Genomic DNA, 15,528 nt, shown 5'->3' with positions numbered 1-15,528 from the left:
CACCAATCATGCATCGCTCTCGTCACCAGCTGCTACCGCATCCCCTGGCTCCCCATCCCCTCTGTGACAGGCCCTCCCTCCTCCAGCCAGCCCAGGGTCCCCAAAGCTTGGTCGCAACTGGGCGAGGACTCACTGCCCCCTGTCTGACGCTCACCCCAGACCCCCCAAAGGCCTGGCCTCCCAGCCCCGGCTTCCCTGTCCTGCCCTCCCGTCTCTGCTCTCCCGCCCAGCCCTCCGACTGCACGGATCTCCCAGGCTGAGAGACTTTGGCCTCTTATGGCCCCTTTGATTAAATTTCTTTATCTTTTAAATGGAAATAACTTTATTATTTTTCTCTGCTAATAAGAGGTGATAAATGTCTTTTTAAAATTTAAAATAGAATGTATTTCACCCATGATCCTGCCCCCCCCCCAGCATGACTCACTGTTAACATTTCAGTGTACCACTGTCTAGACAGACTTGTGTGCATAAAACACAGATACAAATGAAGAGCATTCTGGGCATGCTTTGTTTTGGTAATCTCTTTTCTCTTTACAACATATGATAATTTTACTAATGAAGGTTTACAGCATCATTTAAGGGGCTGTCCGGAATCCCACGGCATGGATGTAGCCTAATGTTTTCATCCGATCTTCTCCTGACGGACATGGATGTTTACACTGTTTCCTTTTTTTTCCCCCCTCTATTACAAACAACACTGAGAAGAAAAGGAAGCCTGGTATGAATTTATCCGTTCCCTGTATCCACTCCTTTCCTTGGGGCAACCTTAATTGTGTGTCCCCAGCGCCCTGCAGAAGTGCCTCCGAAGGGTGCCACACATTTCCCAGCCAGCCTCGCCGTGCACGTGAGTACCTTTCCCCTGCACCTTCACTGACAACTTTTGAACCTTGCTAATCTCACAAAGACTAGTATTTCAGTGGTTTAACTCTCACTTCTTTAGTTACCAGTGCCGGTGACATGTTTCATGTTCACTGGCCATCTCTATTTGTCATTCTTGAATTCCCTATTCAAACCCTTTGCCTATTTGGGATGCTTTTGCCCCCCTTATTGTTAGTTAAGAAACGCTTTGTATATTAAGGTGATCAACTCTTTGTCATTGGGCACAGCACAATTTAAAGCAAATATCTACTATAACTAACCCATCCAATTTACTAAATAGTTCAAGAAAATCTTCTGTGCAATAACTCAGTAGCCTGGGATTTGGGACACGTTTACTTTGTTTCCTTACTGTGCAGATGAGGCTGTCCCAGTACTCGCCCCACATGTTCGCACAGGCTGTGAGGTCAATGCCAAGCTTCTGGTGGGCCCCCAGCACGCCCTGGGAGAGGTGGGGAAAGAAGGCAGCTCCTTTCCCGTGGGACAGCATGCTTTCCATAAACTCTGCAGAAGAACCAGAAACGGGGATTCAGGCCCCAGGGCAGGAAAGAGGTCCAAACCCTCAAGCATCAGCAAAGCACTGAACCAGACAAGCCAACCTACAGCCTCTCCTTGGTCTGGCTAAACAGACCCTCCTCCTGGGAGCCTGGGGCCCAGGGTCCAGCTTCTCTCACCTCCCACAAGGGCCGAGCCTCAGCCCTCCCTTCTGAGCCATCACCCCTCCCAAATCAAAGCCAGGCCCTGTGCACAAGCCGTACGCCCTGGCAAGGGGATGGCCTCGTTTAAAAGAGGGGGCACTGGCAGGTGGAGGGCCACAGTCATCTCAGGGACCTTGCTAGAAAAGGCGCTGAGAAGTGGTCTCTGGTCAGGGTCCCCTCCTGCAGCAACTGGCCCACCTCCTTGGAAGGCCACGCGAAACGCCGCTCTGGCCAGGCCTGGGCTCAGCGCCTGACCTGGGACTCTTACCCAGCTGCTCTCGCTTGGCCAAGAGCTCCCGCATCCGAGCCATCTTCAGCAGGGCAGGAGGCATGCCGGGGCTTGACAAGACGGGACATGGAAATCACATCAAGCCATCCGGGCCCTTCCCCAGACCTGAGCCACCTCCTCTGGCAACCAGCATCCCCCCAGGTGCCCAGCGGAGGAAGGTGGCCCTGCCTGCTCCTCCCAGGGGAGAGCTGGTCAGGCCTCCTCTTCACCTCTGTCTGTGGTCTTTGCTCCCGCTGCACCCCTACCACCCAAAGCATCCCAGCTGCAGGCCGCCTGCCAGCCTCAGGGATTGCCTCCCAACAAACTCAGGAGGGCTCCAGGGCAGGGACCCCGATCCCCAGGCTCTGCACCTTGGTGACCCCTGGATGCAAACCCAGCCCAGACTCCCCAACCCTTGTCCAGCCTTCTGCAACAGGCCGTTTCCACTCTTTCCTGCTGATATCTGTCCCACATTGAACACATGCTAACTTTCTGCAATGGGCAAGTTAATGGCTCAGGAGCTGTTCCTGGTGCCCTGCGACACCAGCAGTTGGTGGTTCTGAAGCTCCCACCACCACTCCCCCACTCCCACCCCCGCCCTAGGAGCTTTGGTGGCGAGGCGTCTGCAGCGGGGTGCTGGTAAACTTAGCCAACCTCTCGGTGTAAATACTTTCACTGCAGTTGATTCCGAGCTACAGCTTTGCAGCGTGCCTCGCTGTATCTCTGCCCACAGTTCCCTCCACCTACAATAACCTCTCCCTCGTCCGCGGGCCCCAGTACCACCTGGCCTGTCCGAAGCCCTCCACCTCAGCGGGCCACATCCTCCCCAGAAACAGCCTCTGAAAGAAACCAGACTTACCGGCTGGGTTTTTGGCGCAGGCTGTTTGCAGGGCTCCCAAAGTACTCAAACTTGAGGGTAAAAGGGGTCTGTATCGGGGAACAGTTGGTCAGGATGAGCTGGCGATTCACGCGGGTCCGCAGCGGCACTGCTGAGCCGAAGTCCAGGTGGAGCCTCTCCGGGTGGCCTGGCCACAGCTCTGTGCTGGCAACACCGCCCCGAGCCCGTGAGCACCAGGTTACATGCCACCCTCGGCCCTGCCCAGCGAGCCACCTGGGGTTGGGGGCGCCGGACACACCCGGAAACCAGGCTGCATCCTCCAAGCCCTCGTTAAGCTGCCACCCCACAGACACACCCGCCTCGCCCACCCACGATGCCAAGAGAGGCCGCAAACCCCCCAGGCTCTCCCTGGCCGGGGGCAGACTGGCCTGTCTCCCAGTTGCCGGGCCTTGCGTGGGAAAGCCCAAGGCACCCACAGCCCCGTCCCCTGCCGTCTCCTCCCCGCCTGAACACCACGCCTCCGGTGTGTGGGGAAAGACCACAGAGAAGGCAGTGATGGGGTGGACGGGGCTGTCCCCAGAGAGTTTGTGAGGGGCCTTTTCCCGGCCGCGGGAATCACGGGGAGGAGGCTGGTACCACCTCAAGGCCGGTCCTTTGAACGGCTGCCTCAGCCCCCAGGCCCCGGGCCTGCCCTGGGCTCACCTGCTGTCACCGTCCTCTGCAGAGATGGCGATGGCCACCTGCAGTCCCCGGGGTTTCCCGGAAATGCCCAGAACCAGTGGCTCCTTCATGCCCGACACGTTACAAGGGAGGGCCAGGTCCATCAACTCTTCCTATAAGGAAGCCCACCGGGAATGCATCACTCAGGTAAAGCCCAGGGCTTGGCCTCAGCAGAGGGGCCTCAGATGGGCTCCCGCAGCACAGGAGGGTGCTTGGGGGGGCGCTCGACCCAAAGGTCTTGTCCAGGCTCATCTCTGTGGAAGGGCTCCCAGACCCTCCAGTGGGCCACTATGCCCAGACCCGGCCTGTCAGCCCACCCTTGCCCCCCCGGAGGCCTGGCCCCTTCCTCAGGGCTCCTGGCTGTGAGTCGGCTCCAAATATCTGGGCAGGCCCACGTGAAGGAGACCCCTCCAAGCGGACCTCTGGAGAAGCCGCACATTTATCCTGATGAAGCTGCTACCATAGAAATCAAGCCCTTCCTGCGTGAGGTCTGCTCTGTGCCAGGCCTGGGCCCGGCCGTGGCCCTCGAGCTCAGGCTCAGCTGTGTAAGAAAGCCCACCGTCCACATGTTCGCCAGAGAGGACTGGGACCTGGGGCTGCTAGACCCTGCGAGGAAGAAGTTTCTTTCCCCACAAGAACCACAAACGGATAGCCGGCAACCACCCAAGTACTGAGCACATTCGGCCCAATGGCCTTCCTGTGGGCTGCACCCAGGAGAAGCTGTGTCCTTCTTGGGAGGAACCTGGGTGCCGCTCAGACTCCCCTGCAGCACCCAGCACAGGGCCCGCCGTGGGCAGCAGCTCTGCTCAGCATCTCCGGGCAGCTGGAAAGCTGGGCCCACCTGTTCCAAAGAGAATGGCCTGGCGAGGGCTAAAGGTGGTGCCCAAGGATGTCAGGGCACATCCAGGCCCTGTGTCCCTAGACAGCAGGCCCAGTGGGAATGGGGAGCCCAGACCCAAATGCAAGAAGTCTCTTCCCCACTGACACAGCCCAGGAGAGGGGTCTGGGGTAGACCTCCTGGCAGGCACAGACGCAGGCAGCCGGGGGACCTTCCTGGGCACGCAGGCCCCTGAGCCCTCACTCACCTGGGTACGAGCAGTCAACTCCAGGCTGAGCTGGCGCTCCTCACTGGGGCCCAGCATGCCATGCCTGGGGGAGACTTTTGCTGTGCAGAAGCTTGCTTGGAGCCCCAGGAGCTGGCAGACACATGGGTGGGTCACGTGCTGGGCTTCCAGGATGGACCCGGGGTCCAGACAGAGGGCTCAGCACCGCCGCATACTCTGGGGAGGCTGGCGGACTGGGGGCCCCCAGCGAGACCAGCAGGGTGGGGTGCTCCTGAGTGGGGATAAACCACAGGTCCCTCTCCTCTCCTCTCCCACCACAGGTGGACCTCATCCCGGACTAAATAAGCCACCCTGGGAGGCCCAGGGTGATAGGGAACAGGGACGTGGCCCTGTCTGCCGTGGCACCTGGGGCAGGCGGCAGAGTCAGCCCCAGGGGCAGTAATCTGTTCTGGGAGGTGTCTGGGGGGCAATGTCCCCCTCCACACAGGCCTCTGGGGCTGAGGGTTGCAGGCCTAGGGCCCGACAGCGTGGGCTCACCCACCTTGCCCCAGTGGAACTGGGTGGGCAGGAGCGTGCCATTGATGAGTGTGACAGGCGTCTTGGTGGGCACACCCAGGTAGAGGTTGGTGACCTCCACCTGGCTGCTCTGCAGGTACACGTAGGGCTCCTGCACCTCCGCATACACAGGCAGGTGGCTGGAACACAAGGAAATAAAAGGCATACTCAACAGAAAGGAAGAATTAAAACTCCTCCCTAAGTGCAGATGACAACTCCTCCCTATGTGCAGATTTTCCTACGTAGAAAATCCCAAGGAATCTATTTTTTTTAAATCTTAGAACTAATGAGTGAGTCAGCAAAGTGACAGGGTAAAAATCAACACATAAAAATCAATCACTTTTTTTTTTTTTTGGCTGCGCCAGGCGGCTTGTGGGATTTTTAGTTCCCTGACCAGGGATCAAACCCGGGCCCTCGGCAGTAAAGCACGGAGTCCTAACCACTGGACAGCCAGGGAACTCCAAAATCAATCACATTTTTACAGGCTAACAAAGAACGTGTAGAAACAGAAGTTAAAAATATAATACCATTTATAATTGCTCAAAAAATTGAAACACTTTGGTAAATATCTAATAAAACATGTATAGAATTTGTGTGCTGAAAACTACGAAAACACCAATGAAAGAAATCGAAGATGACTACAGAGAGGCATAAATCATGTTCATGGATTAAAAGACTCAACATAGATGTCAGTTCTCCCCAAATTGATCTATTAAGTTTAACACAATTCTTATCAAACCCCTAGCCAGGATTTTTGTAGATATAGACAAGCTTATTATAACATTTATATAGAAAGATAAAGGACACAGACTAAACAATTTTTAAAAAGAATAAAGTGGGAAATTACTGGATGTTAAGACTTACTATACAGCTACAGCAATCAAGATAGTGTGTTATTGGTGGAGGGATGTATACAACAGATCAATGGAACAATGTAGAAAACCTAGAAATAGACCCACACAAATATAACTGAGAGTATTTTTTTTCTTATATAAGGAATGGAGATAACATGCATTTTGCTTTTAACTTTTTATCTTGAAATAACTGTAGATTCACATGCAGCTGTAACGAAAAAAAAAAAATACAAAGAGATCCAGTACACTCTTCACCCAATTTCCCAATAGTAACATCTTGCCTAACTACAGCACAATGTCACAAGCAGGAGACCAAGACGGATACAATCCAGCAATCTTACTCAGACCCCATCAGGTTTACGTGGACTCGTTTGTGTGTATTTACTTCTACGCAATTTTATCACAGGCAGATACGCATGACACCACCACAGTCAAGACACAGAACGGTCCCATTACAAGGATGTCTCATGCTATCTTCTTTTTTTTTAACCTCCTCCCCGCCCCCATTTTTTTGGGGGGGGGCCATAAATTTCTGAGCGCTGTTCACTTTGTTCAATAATAAAGGATTTTTCCAAAAGACAAAAAAAACCTTTACCATCTTGGCCAGCTTGGCAATCTTCAAGAATACCAAGGAAGAAAAGACTTGTCCCCATAAAGAGCTGTAAAATATATTTGAAAATGAGGTTTAATTGCAGTTATCATGCTATCTTTTTATAGCCACAGAACGATACTGAGATAGGTCACAGATTCAAAAGCCAAACAAAAGATAGAGATTGGCAAAATACATTAAAAAAAATGATCCCACTGTATACTGTCTACAAGAGACACCTTAGATTCAAAGACACAAATACGCTGAAAGTAAAAGGATGGAAAAATATACTGCAAACAGTACCCAAAAGAGAGCTATAGTAGCTATTTTAATGTGAGATGAAATAGACTTTAGGACAAAAATTGTTACTAGAGACAAAGAAGGGTATTTTATAATTATAAAAAGGTCAATCCATCAGGAAGACATTACAATTATAAATACACATGTCTAACAACAGTGTTCCAAAATACTTGAAGCAAAAAACGACAGGATTGAAGGGAGAAACTGACAATTCAAAAATAATGATTAGAGATTTCAATACCTCATTTTAAATAGTGGACAGAACAACTAAGCAGAAGATGAACAGGAAATAGAAGACTTAACACTATAAACCAACCAGACCTCTATACAACACTCTATCCAACAACAGCAAAATGTTTCTTATGTGTACGTGGAATATTCTCTAGAACAGACCATAAGATAGCTCATACAACAAGCCTCAGATTTAAAAGGCTGAAATTATACAAAGTATGTTCTCCAACAAGAGAATCAAGTTAAAAATCAACAACAGAAAATAATTTGGGAAACAAAAATATGTGTAAATTAAACAACACACTCCTAAATAAACAATAGGTCAAATAAGAAATAAAATTTTTGGTTTAATATGCAAAAATTAGTGAAAAACACCACATTAATTTAAAAAAGGACAAAAATGGCATGATTATTTCAAAAGACGCAGAAAAAACATTCAATGAAATCTAACGTTCTTTCATGAGAAAAACAATCAGCAAACTAGGAATAGAAGGGAACTTCCACAACCTGATAAAGGACATCTACAAAAAGCCTACAGCTAATATCATACTTAAAGGTGAAAGACAATGTTTTCCTTTTAAGATCGGGAACAAGGCAAGGACGTCCACCCTTGCCACTTTCATTCAACACTGTACTGGAGTATTATTAGGTCCATTAGGCAGGAAATAGAAAGGAAAGGCATCCAGATTGGAAAGGAAGATGTAGGGACTTCCCTCATGGCTCAGTGGTTAAGAATCTGCCTGCCAATGCAGGGGACACGGGTTCGAGCCCTGGTCCGGAAAGATCCCACATGCCGCAGAGCAACTAAGCCTGTGCGCCACAACTACTGAGCCTGCGCTCTAGAGTCTGCGAGCCACAACTGCTGAGCCTGCACGCCACAAGTACTGAAGCCCATGTGCCCTAGAGCCCATGCTCCACAACAAGAGAAGCCACCGCAAAGAGAAGCCCATGCACCACAACGAAGAGTAGCCCCCGCTCGCCACAACTAGAGAAAGTCTGTGCGCAGCAACGAAGACCCAACACAGCCAAAAATAAATAAATAAATAAATAAAAATTTAAAAGAAAAAAAAAGGAAAGGAAGATGTAAAATTATCTCTAAATGCAGACGACATGATCTTCTATTTAGAAAACTATTAGAAGTAATGTGTTCAGCAAGGTTGTAGGATACAAGGTCAATATACAAAAAACTATTTGTATTTCTACACACTAACAATGAATAATAATAAAATGTGATTAAGAAAAGTTCATTTCCAAAAGCATCAAAAATGATACAATACGTAGGAATAACTTTAACAAAAAAAGTACAAGACTCGTACACTGAAAACCTCACTGAAAGAAATGAAAAGACCTAAATAAATGGAAAGACATTTCATGTTCAAGAATGGGAAGACTTAATATTGTCAGGATGGCAATACTCCCCAAACTGATTGGCAGATTCAATACACTCCCTATTAAAATCCCAGCTGGCTCTTTGCAGAAATTGATAAACTGGTCCTAAAATTCATACAGAAATTCAAAGAACCCAGAATAGCCAAAACAATCTTGAGAAAGAAAAACAAAGTTGGAGAATTCATACTTCCTGATTTCAAAACTTACTATAAAGCCACATTAATCAAAACAATGTTGATATGGCATAAGAACAGACCTATAGATCAATGGAACAGAACTGACAGTCCATAAATAATCCCTCATGTTTACAGTCAACTGATTTTTGACAAAGGGTGCCAAGACAATTCAATGGATAAAGAAAAGTCTTTTTAAGAAACAGTACTGAGACAACTGATTATCTAGTTGGAAAAGAATGAACTTGGATTCTTTTCTCACACCATACACAAAAACTAACTCAAAACGTATCAGAGACCTAAGAATAAGTACTAAAACTATAAAACTCTCAGAAGAAAACATGTGAGTAAATATTTGGGACATTAGGCAATGGTTTCTTAGATATAACACCAAAAGCACAAGCAACAAAAGAGAAAAATACATAAATTGGAATTCACCAAAATTTAAAACTTTTGTGCTTCAAAGTATACATACCATCAAGTAAGTGAAAAGACAATTCTCAGAATGGGAGAAAATATTTGAAAATCATATACTTAATAATAGACATGTATCTAGAATATACATAAAGAACAACACTTCCACCTCAAAAAAAAAAAAAAAAGGAACACTTGCACCTCAATAATAAAAAGACAAATAACCTTATTTTTTTTAAATGGGCACAGAATTCAAGAGATAGTTCTCCAAAGGGGATCTACAGATAACCAATAAGCATATGAAAGATGCTAAACATCATTTGCCATCAGGAAAATTCAAATCAAATCCTCAGTGAAATATCACTTCACACACACCAGAATGAGTACCATTGAAGGATAGACTGTAACAAGTGTTGCTGAGGAAGAGAAGAAATAGGAGAGCAGGGTGGAGAAGGATGGAGAGTGGGTCCCGACTGGCAACTATTATATTTGCCCCATATATCATTATTATAATAAGATACACTATGTTAACATTATGCATAATCTGTGAAAATTTTTAAATAAAGAACAAAGTAAATATAATGCTATTCCAATGAGAAAAAAATTAAAAGAAAGGATGTAATCAGATTAACTGATAAAACAGAGGAGAACAAAACTATTACTTAAGACCCCTGGAGAAGGCCAAGCAGAGATTCTGTAACAGTGGAATGAGAGGCATCACAAGGCAGGGTGGGCTGTGGGGAAAGAGCAGGGGAGGTAACTAAAGGAGCGCTGGGAGATTAGCGTGGCGGGTTCAGCTATCCTGGCTCCCAGAGCTCAGGCATCACACAGAAGACTGGTAAATCCTGCAGCAGGATTTACCCCACCTGCAGTGAAGAATGTTGGCGTGGCCCTGGAGAGAGGTCACAGCAGATCCTGCAGGAACACTGGGCTTCTCAACTGTCTCCGAGGGAAAACGACCAAAAAGATCCTATTTACGAAGGAAGGAAGGGACTGATTCGTGTAGGTGGCCAGTGTGGGTTTCCTCAACTGCTTGTCTTGGGCTTTTTTCCCCAAAGGCCCCTTCCCTTTACGGGATTCAGGAAGCTGTCTGCTCTGAGGGTACTCACACACACTCACACACACTCAGTCCTGGGAGAAGGACTCCATCCACACCTGCACCCACATACTCAGAGGAAACTGACACCACCGGCTCCTTATGCAAATCAACTTCCTCCTTCAGAACAGGAATGGGCAGCCAAGGATTATTAGATGTAGAAAGAAACCCAAAAAGTGAAGCAAGATTCCAAACCAGAATCTGAGGAAACTAAAATTCGTTTCCTCGGGGTAACCTGAGAGGCTGTTGCATCCATAAGACAATAACAGATGACTATAGAAAAGGAACAATTCATAAAAAAAAAAAAAAAAAGCTTGAAATTGAAAAGTATGATTGCCAAAACAAGGGTATCCACCAGAGACTGGATTAGTGACCTGCAGGGCCAAGGGCATATCCCTGAGCGAGGAGAAAAACCCCAAGAGATGGAAAATATGAGGAAAATGGTTAAACTCATGCAGTATAGATCCAGCAGGTTTGTGGTAGACTGTGGTAGCTATTGTTTTTACTGTCCAGCAAGCTTTCCCACCTGCCTCTTCTGGAGCTGGATCCTTGCCCCCTGCCACGGGGAGGTAGGGCCTGTGAGGGGAGGTGACCAAAGAGATCCATTCAGAGTGTATCTCTGGAGAAAGCAGATTTCATTTTTCACAGAGGTTATTAAGCTGGGAGTGCGTGAGCCTGGAGCTCCAAGTGGCCCCCTTCCCTGGGGCATTGTGGCCAAGGGCCCCTGCCAATAGGGGAGAGAAAGGCCAACAAAGAGAGAGAAGCAGAGTTGAAGGATGGGGTGGGTGCAGGAGAGGGAAGGAGGGTGGACAATGAGAGAGAAGTAGAAGACCAGACAAAGGAAGAGGCTGGAGCCCTGGATTCAGTAGGGCAGGAATGCCCAGGTACATGAGCCAATGGTTCCCCCTTTTTGCCTAAATTGATGTGTTTCCCTCAGTTGCAACTGTAAACATTCTGATTAATACAAGGTCCTTTAAGAAGAAAGAATAGAGATAAGAAAAGAAAGGAAATAAGCAGAGACTGAATAAAAGGTATTCATTCTGCCTGAGAAGAAGACAGACTTAACCTTCTTACTTAAGGACCATGAAGAACCACGAAATTACTGGTGGGTTTGAAAAGACTCATACTTAGACCCATAATGTTAGTTGTAGAAAAGCACATTTGAATGAGACATTGCTGGTACTTTCTCCCCTGTTGCTGGTCCAAGTACCAAAAGTCTGAGAATATCTGTCACTGTGAGAGTCTGGGGTGATGGGCATCTCATACCGTGGAGGTGGAAGTATAAAATGGCACATTCTCTTTGGAGGATAATTCAAGTATTCATGAAGATTTAAAGTGAGCAGTTAAAGTTTTTATAACAAAATACAAAATACATGTAGAAATGACTACAAAACAAATATACAGTTTAAATATCTATACAGTTTAAAGAATAATAATAAAAAGAACATCTGTGTACCACCCCCGCCTAGCTTAAGAAACAAAATGTTACCACCAGTCAACTTAAGAAAATGAATATTATGCTTCAAAATAGTTTGAGAAGGGTCGGGGGGGGAGAAATGGATGAGGCATGTGGATGAAGCAGTATTTGCCGTGATTTGATAATTACTGAAAGTAGATGATGGATACACAGGGGTTCATTATACTATACTATTTTTACATACGTAAGAAATTTTCCATGAGAAAGGAAGGAAGGAAGGAAAGGAGGGAATGAGGGAGGGAATATCACTAATAACCTTCGAAATCTCCAGTGTGTTCCTCCCAGAATACAATGGTATTTGCTCATTTAAAAATGCCATGTATACATTCAACTAATATTTGACAAGAGAGCCAAGAATACCCTAAACAGGGACTTCCCTGGTGGCACAATGGTTAAGAATCTGCCTGCCAATGCAGGGGACATGGGTTCGAGCCCTGGTCCGGGAAGATCCCACATGCTACGGAGCAACTAAGCCTGGGTGCCACAACCACTGAGCCTGTGCTCTAGAGCCTGTGAGCCACAACTACTGAGCCCATGTGCCTAGAGCCCGTGCTCCGCAACAAGAGAAATCACTGCAATGAGAAGCCCATGCACTGCAACGAAGAGTAGCCTCCGCTCGCCACAACTAGAGAAAGCCTGCGCGCAGCAATGAAGACCCAACGCAGCCAAAAATAAATAAATAAATAAATAGATAGATAGATAAATAAATAAATAGATAAATAAATTTATTAAAAAATTAAAAAAAAAGAATACCCTAAACAGACATTTCTCCAAAGAAGACATACACATGGCCAATGGGCACATGAAAAGATGCTCAACATCACTAATTATTAGAGAAATGCTAATCAGAACTACAATGAGGTATCACCTCATATCAGTCAGAATGATTGTCATCAAAAAGTCTAAAAATAATAAATGCTAGAGAGGTTGTGGAGAAAAGGGAACCTTCCTACACTGTTGGTGGGAATGTAAATTGGTTCAACAGTTTTGGAGAACTGTATAGAGGTTCCTTCAAAAACTAAAAATAGCATTAAAATATGATCCTACAATCTCATTCCTGGGCATATATCCAGAGAAAAATCATAATTCAAAAAGATGCATGCACCCTGATGTTCACTGCAGCACTATTTACAATAGCCAAGTCATGGAAGCAACCAAAATGTACATCAACAGATAAATGGATAAAGAAGATGTGGTACACATAGACAATGGAATAATACTCAGCCATAAAAAAAATGAATGAAATAATGCCATTTGCAGCAACATGAATGGCCCTAGAGATTTCTTTTTTCTTTTTCATTTTTGGCTGCGCTGCACTGCTTGTGGGATATCAGTTCCCCAAACAAGGGCTGAACCCGGGCCCCAGCAGTGAAAGCGCCAAGTCCCAACCACTGGACTGCCAGGGAATTCCCGAGATCATCATATTAAGTGAAGTAGGTCAGACAGAGAAAGACAAATATCATATGATATCACTTATATGTGGAATCTAAAAAAAAGGATACAAATAAAGTTATTTACAAAGCAGACACAGACTCACAGACATAGAAAACAAACTTATGGCTACCAAAGGGGATAGTGGCGCAGGGGTGGGGAGACATAAATTAGGAGTTTGGGATTAACATATACACACTACTATATATAAAACAGGTAAACAACAAGGACCTACTGTATAGCACAGGAAACTATAGTCAATATCTTGTAATAACATATAATGGAAAAGAATCTGAAAAAGAATATATTATGTGTATGTATAACTGAATCACTTTGCTGTGCACTTGAAACTAACACAACATTGTAAATTAACTATACTTCAATTTAAAAAAAATGAACACCCAATGGGGAAAGGACAGTCTCTTCAACAAATGGTGCTGGGAAAACTGGATAACCACATGGAGAAAAATGAAATTGAACCCCTATCTTACACCACTCACAAAAATTAACTTGAAATGGATCGAAGACATAAACATAAGACCTGATACTATAAAACACCTAGAAGAAAACACAGGGAAGAAGTTCAACATTAGTCTTGGGGATGCTTTTTTGGATTTGACACCAAAAGTACAAAAAACAGTAAGAGCAAAAATAAACAAGTGAGGGGGACTTCCCTGGTGGTCCAGTGGTTAAGACTCCACGCTCCCAGTGCAGGGGGCCCAGGTTCAATCCCTGGTCAGGGAACTGAGATCCCACATACCACAACTAAGCCTGCGTGCTGCCAACTACTGAGCCCGCGCGTGCCGCAACTACTGAGCCCGTGCTCTAGAGCCCTCCTGCCACAACTAGAGAAGCCTGCACGCCGCAACCAGAGAAGCCCGTGCGCTGCAACGAAGACCCAGCACAGCCAAAATAAAATAATTAATTAAAAAAAACAAAAACAAGTGAGACTACATCAAACTAAAAAGCTCCTGCACAGCAAAAGAAGCAATGAACAAAATGAAAAGACAGCCTACCAAATGGGAGAAAGTATTTGCACACTGTGGACAAAGAATGCTGCCTGCCATTTCAGTAAACAAAGGATGTTGCAACCATCAAGCCAGCAGTCACTGCACCTGCCTCCACCAGTGCACCCTGAGGGGAATTCAGGATGGAGAGAGACAGGGTACCAGCCATAAGTAGTTAAGATGCATATTAAAGGAATGATTTCAATAAGCCCAGAACCTTGCATCGTCCCATACACAGAAAAGCACTAAAATCATTAACTTGAGATGTCTGTTTTTTGTGATTAGCAGTAGTCTTTTGATGTTCCCCTGTATTTTTTTTTTTTTTTTTCAGCAAAAACTCCCATATATTCTGGCTCCTCCCTTACCTCAGAGCTATCTGAGAGGCTGTTTTCTGGACTATAGTCCTCACTAAGGTCCCAGAATAAAACATAATTCTCAACTTTTAGGTTGTGCTTTTTTTTTTTTCAGTCAGCAATAACACATATCTGATAAGGGGTTAATATCCAAAATATATAAAGAACTCATACAACTCAATAGCAAAATGCCAAACAAATCAAATTAAAAAATGGGCAGAGGAACTAGACATTTTTCCAAAGAAGACATCCAAATGGCCAATAGGTACACGAAGAGATGCTCAGCAACACTAATCATCAGGGAAATGCAAATCAAAACCACAATGAGATATCACCTCACACCTGTTAGAGCAGCTATCTTCAAGAAGACAAAAGATGACAAGTGTTGGTGAGGATGTGGAGAAAAGGGTACCCTTGTACACCACTGGTAGGAATGTAAATTGGTTCAGACATAACAGAAAAAGTATGAAGGTTCCTCAAAATATTAAAAATAGAACTACCACCTGACCCAGCAATTCCACTTCTGGGTATATATCCAAAGGAAGTGAAAACAGGATATCAAAGAGATATTTGCACCCCCATGTTTACTGCATTATTCACAACAGCCAAGGTATGGAGCACCCTAACTGTCTGTCAGCAGATTGATGGATAAAGACGATGTGGTATATGCATCCAATGGAACATTACTCAGCCATGAGAAAGAAGGAAATCCTGCCATTTGTGACAACATGGATGGACCTTGAGAACATTATGCCAAGTGAGATAAGTCAGACAGAGACAAATACTGTAATATCTCACTTATATGTAGAATCTAAAAAAGCCAAGTTCGTGGAAACAGAGAGTAGGATGGTGGTTACCAGGGGCTGGGGGTGCCCAGCACCTGGAAAGATGCTGTTTAAGGGTACAAACTTGCAACTAGTAGGTGAATGGGTCCTGAAGATCTAATGTGAAGTATGGTGCTTATGGATACCAATACTGTATTATATACATCAAACCTGCTGGGAGACTTGATTATTCCCACCACAAAAATGAAATGATAATTAGGTGAAGTGATGGAGGTGTAAGCTAACGCTACAATGGCAATCATGCTGCAATATATAAATGAATCAGGTCAGTATGTTGTACAACTTAAACTTAGTGACATGTCAATTGTATTCCAATAAAAGAGAAAATCTGCCACAGTTATTTGCATCCA

At 45.5% G+C, this 15,528-nt stretch overlaps 1 protein-coding gene across 1 annotated transcript in view; it reads right to left on the bottom strand.

Annotated features, from left to right (window-relative positions):
* The window catches only part of DLEC1 (DLEC1 cilia and flagella associated protein), a 91,460-nt gene that overhangs the window by 7,269 nt on the left and 68,663 nt on the right, over nucleotides 1-15,528 (bottom strand). The window contains exons 20-25 of the mRNA XM_061196510.1: nucleotides 5,006-5,159; nucleotides 4,486-4,596; nucleotides 3,383-3,513; nucleotides 2,702-2,884; nucleotides 1,843-1,913; nucleotides 1,229-1,380 (exon numbers count right to left, since the gene is read on the bottom strand). Coding sequence (XP_061052493.1) covers nucleotides 1,229-1,380; nucleotides 1,843-1,913; nucleotides 2,702-2,884; nucleotides 3,383-3,513; nucleotides 4,486-4,596; nucleotides 5,006-5,159 — 802 coding nt within the window. The remainder of the gene's footprint in view (nucleotides 1-1,228; nucleotides 1,381-1,842; nucleotides 1,914-2,701; nucleotides 2,885-3,382; nucleotides 3,514-4,485; nucleotides 4,597-5,005; nucleotides 5,160-15,528) is intronic.

The sequence above is a fragment of the Eubalaena glacialis genome, chromosome 7, assembly GCF_028564815.1.
Source record: "Eubalaena glacialis isolate mEubGla1 chromosome 7, mEubGla1.1.hap2.+ XY, whole genome shotgun sequence".
NCBI lineage: Eukaryota > Metazoa > Chordata > Mammalia > Artiodactyla > Balaenidae > Eubalaena > Eubalaena glacialis.
This window is presented reverse-complemented; position numbering and strand designations above follow the sequence as displayed.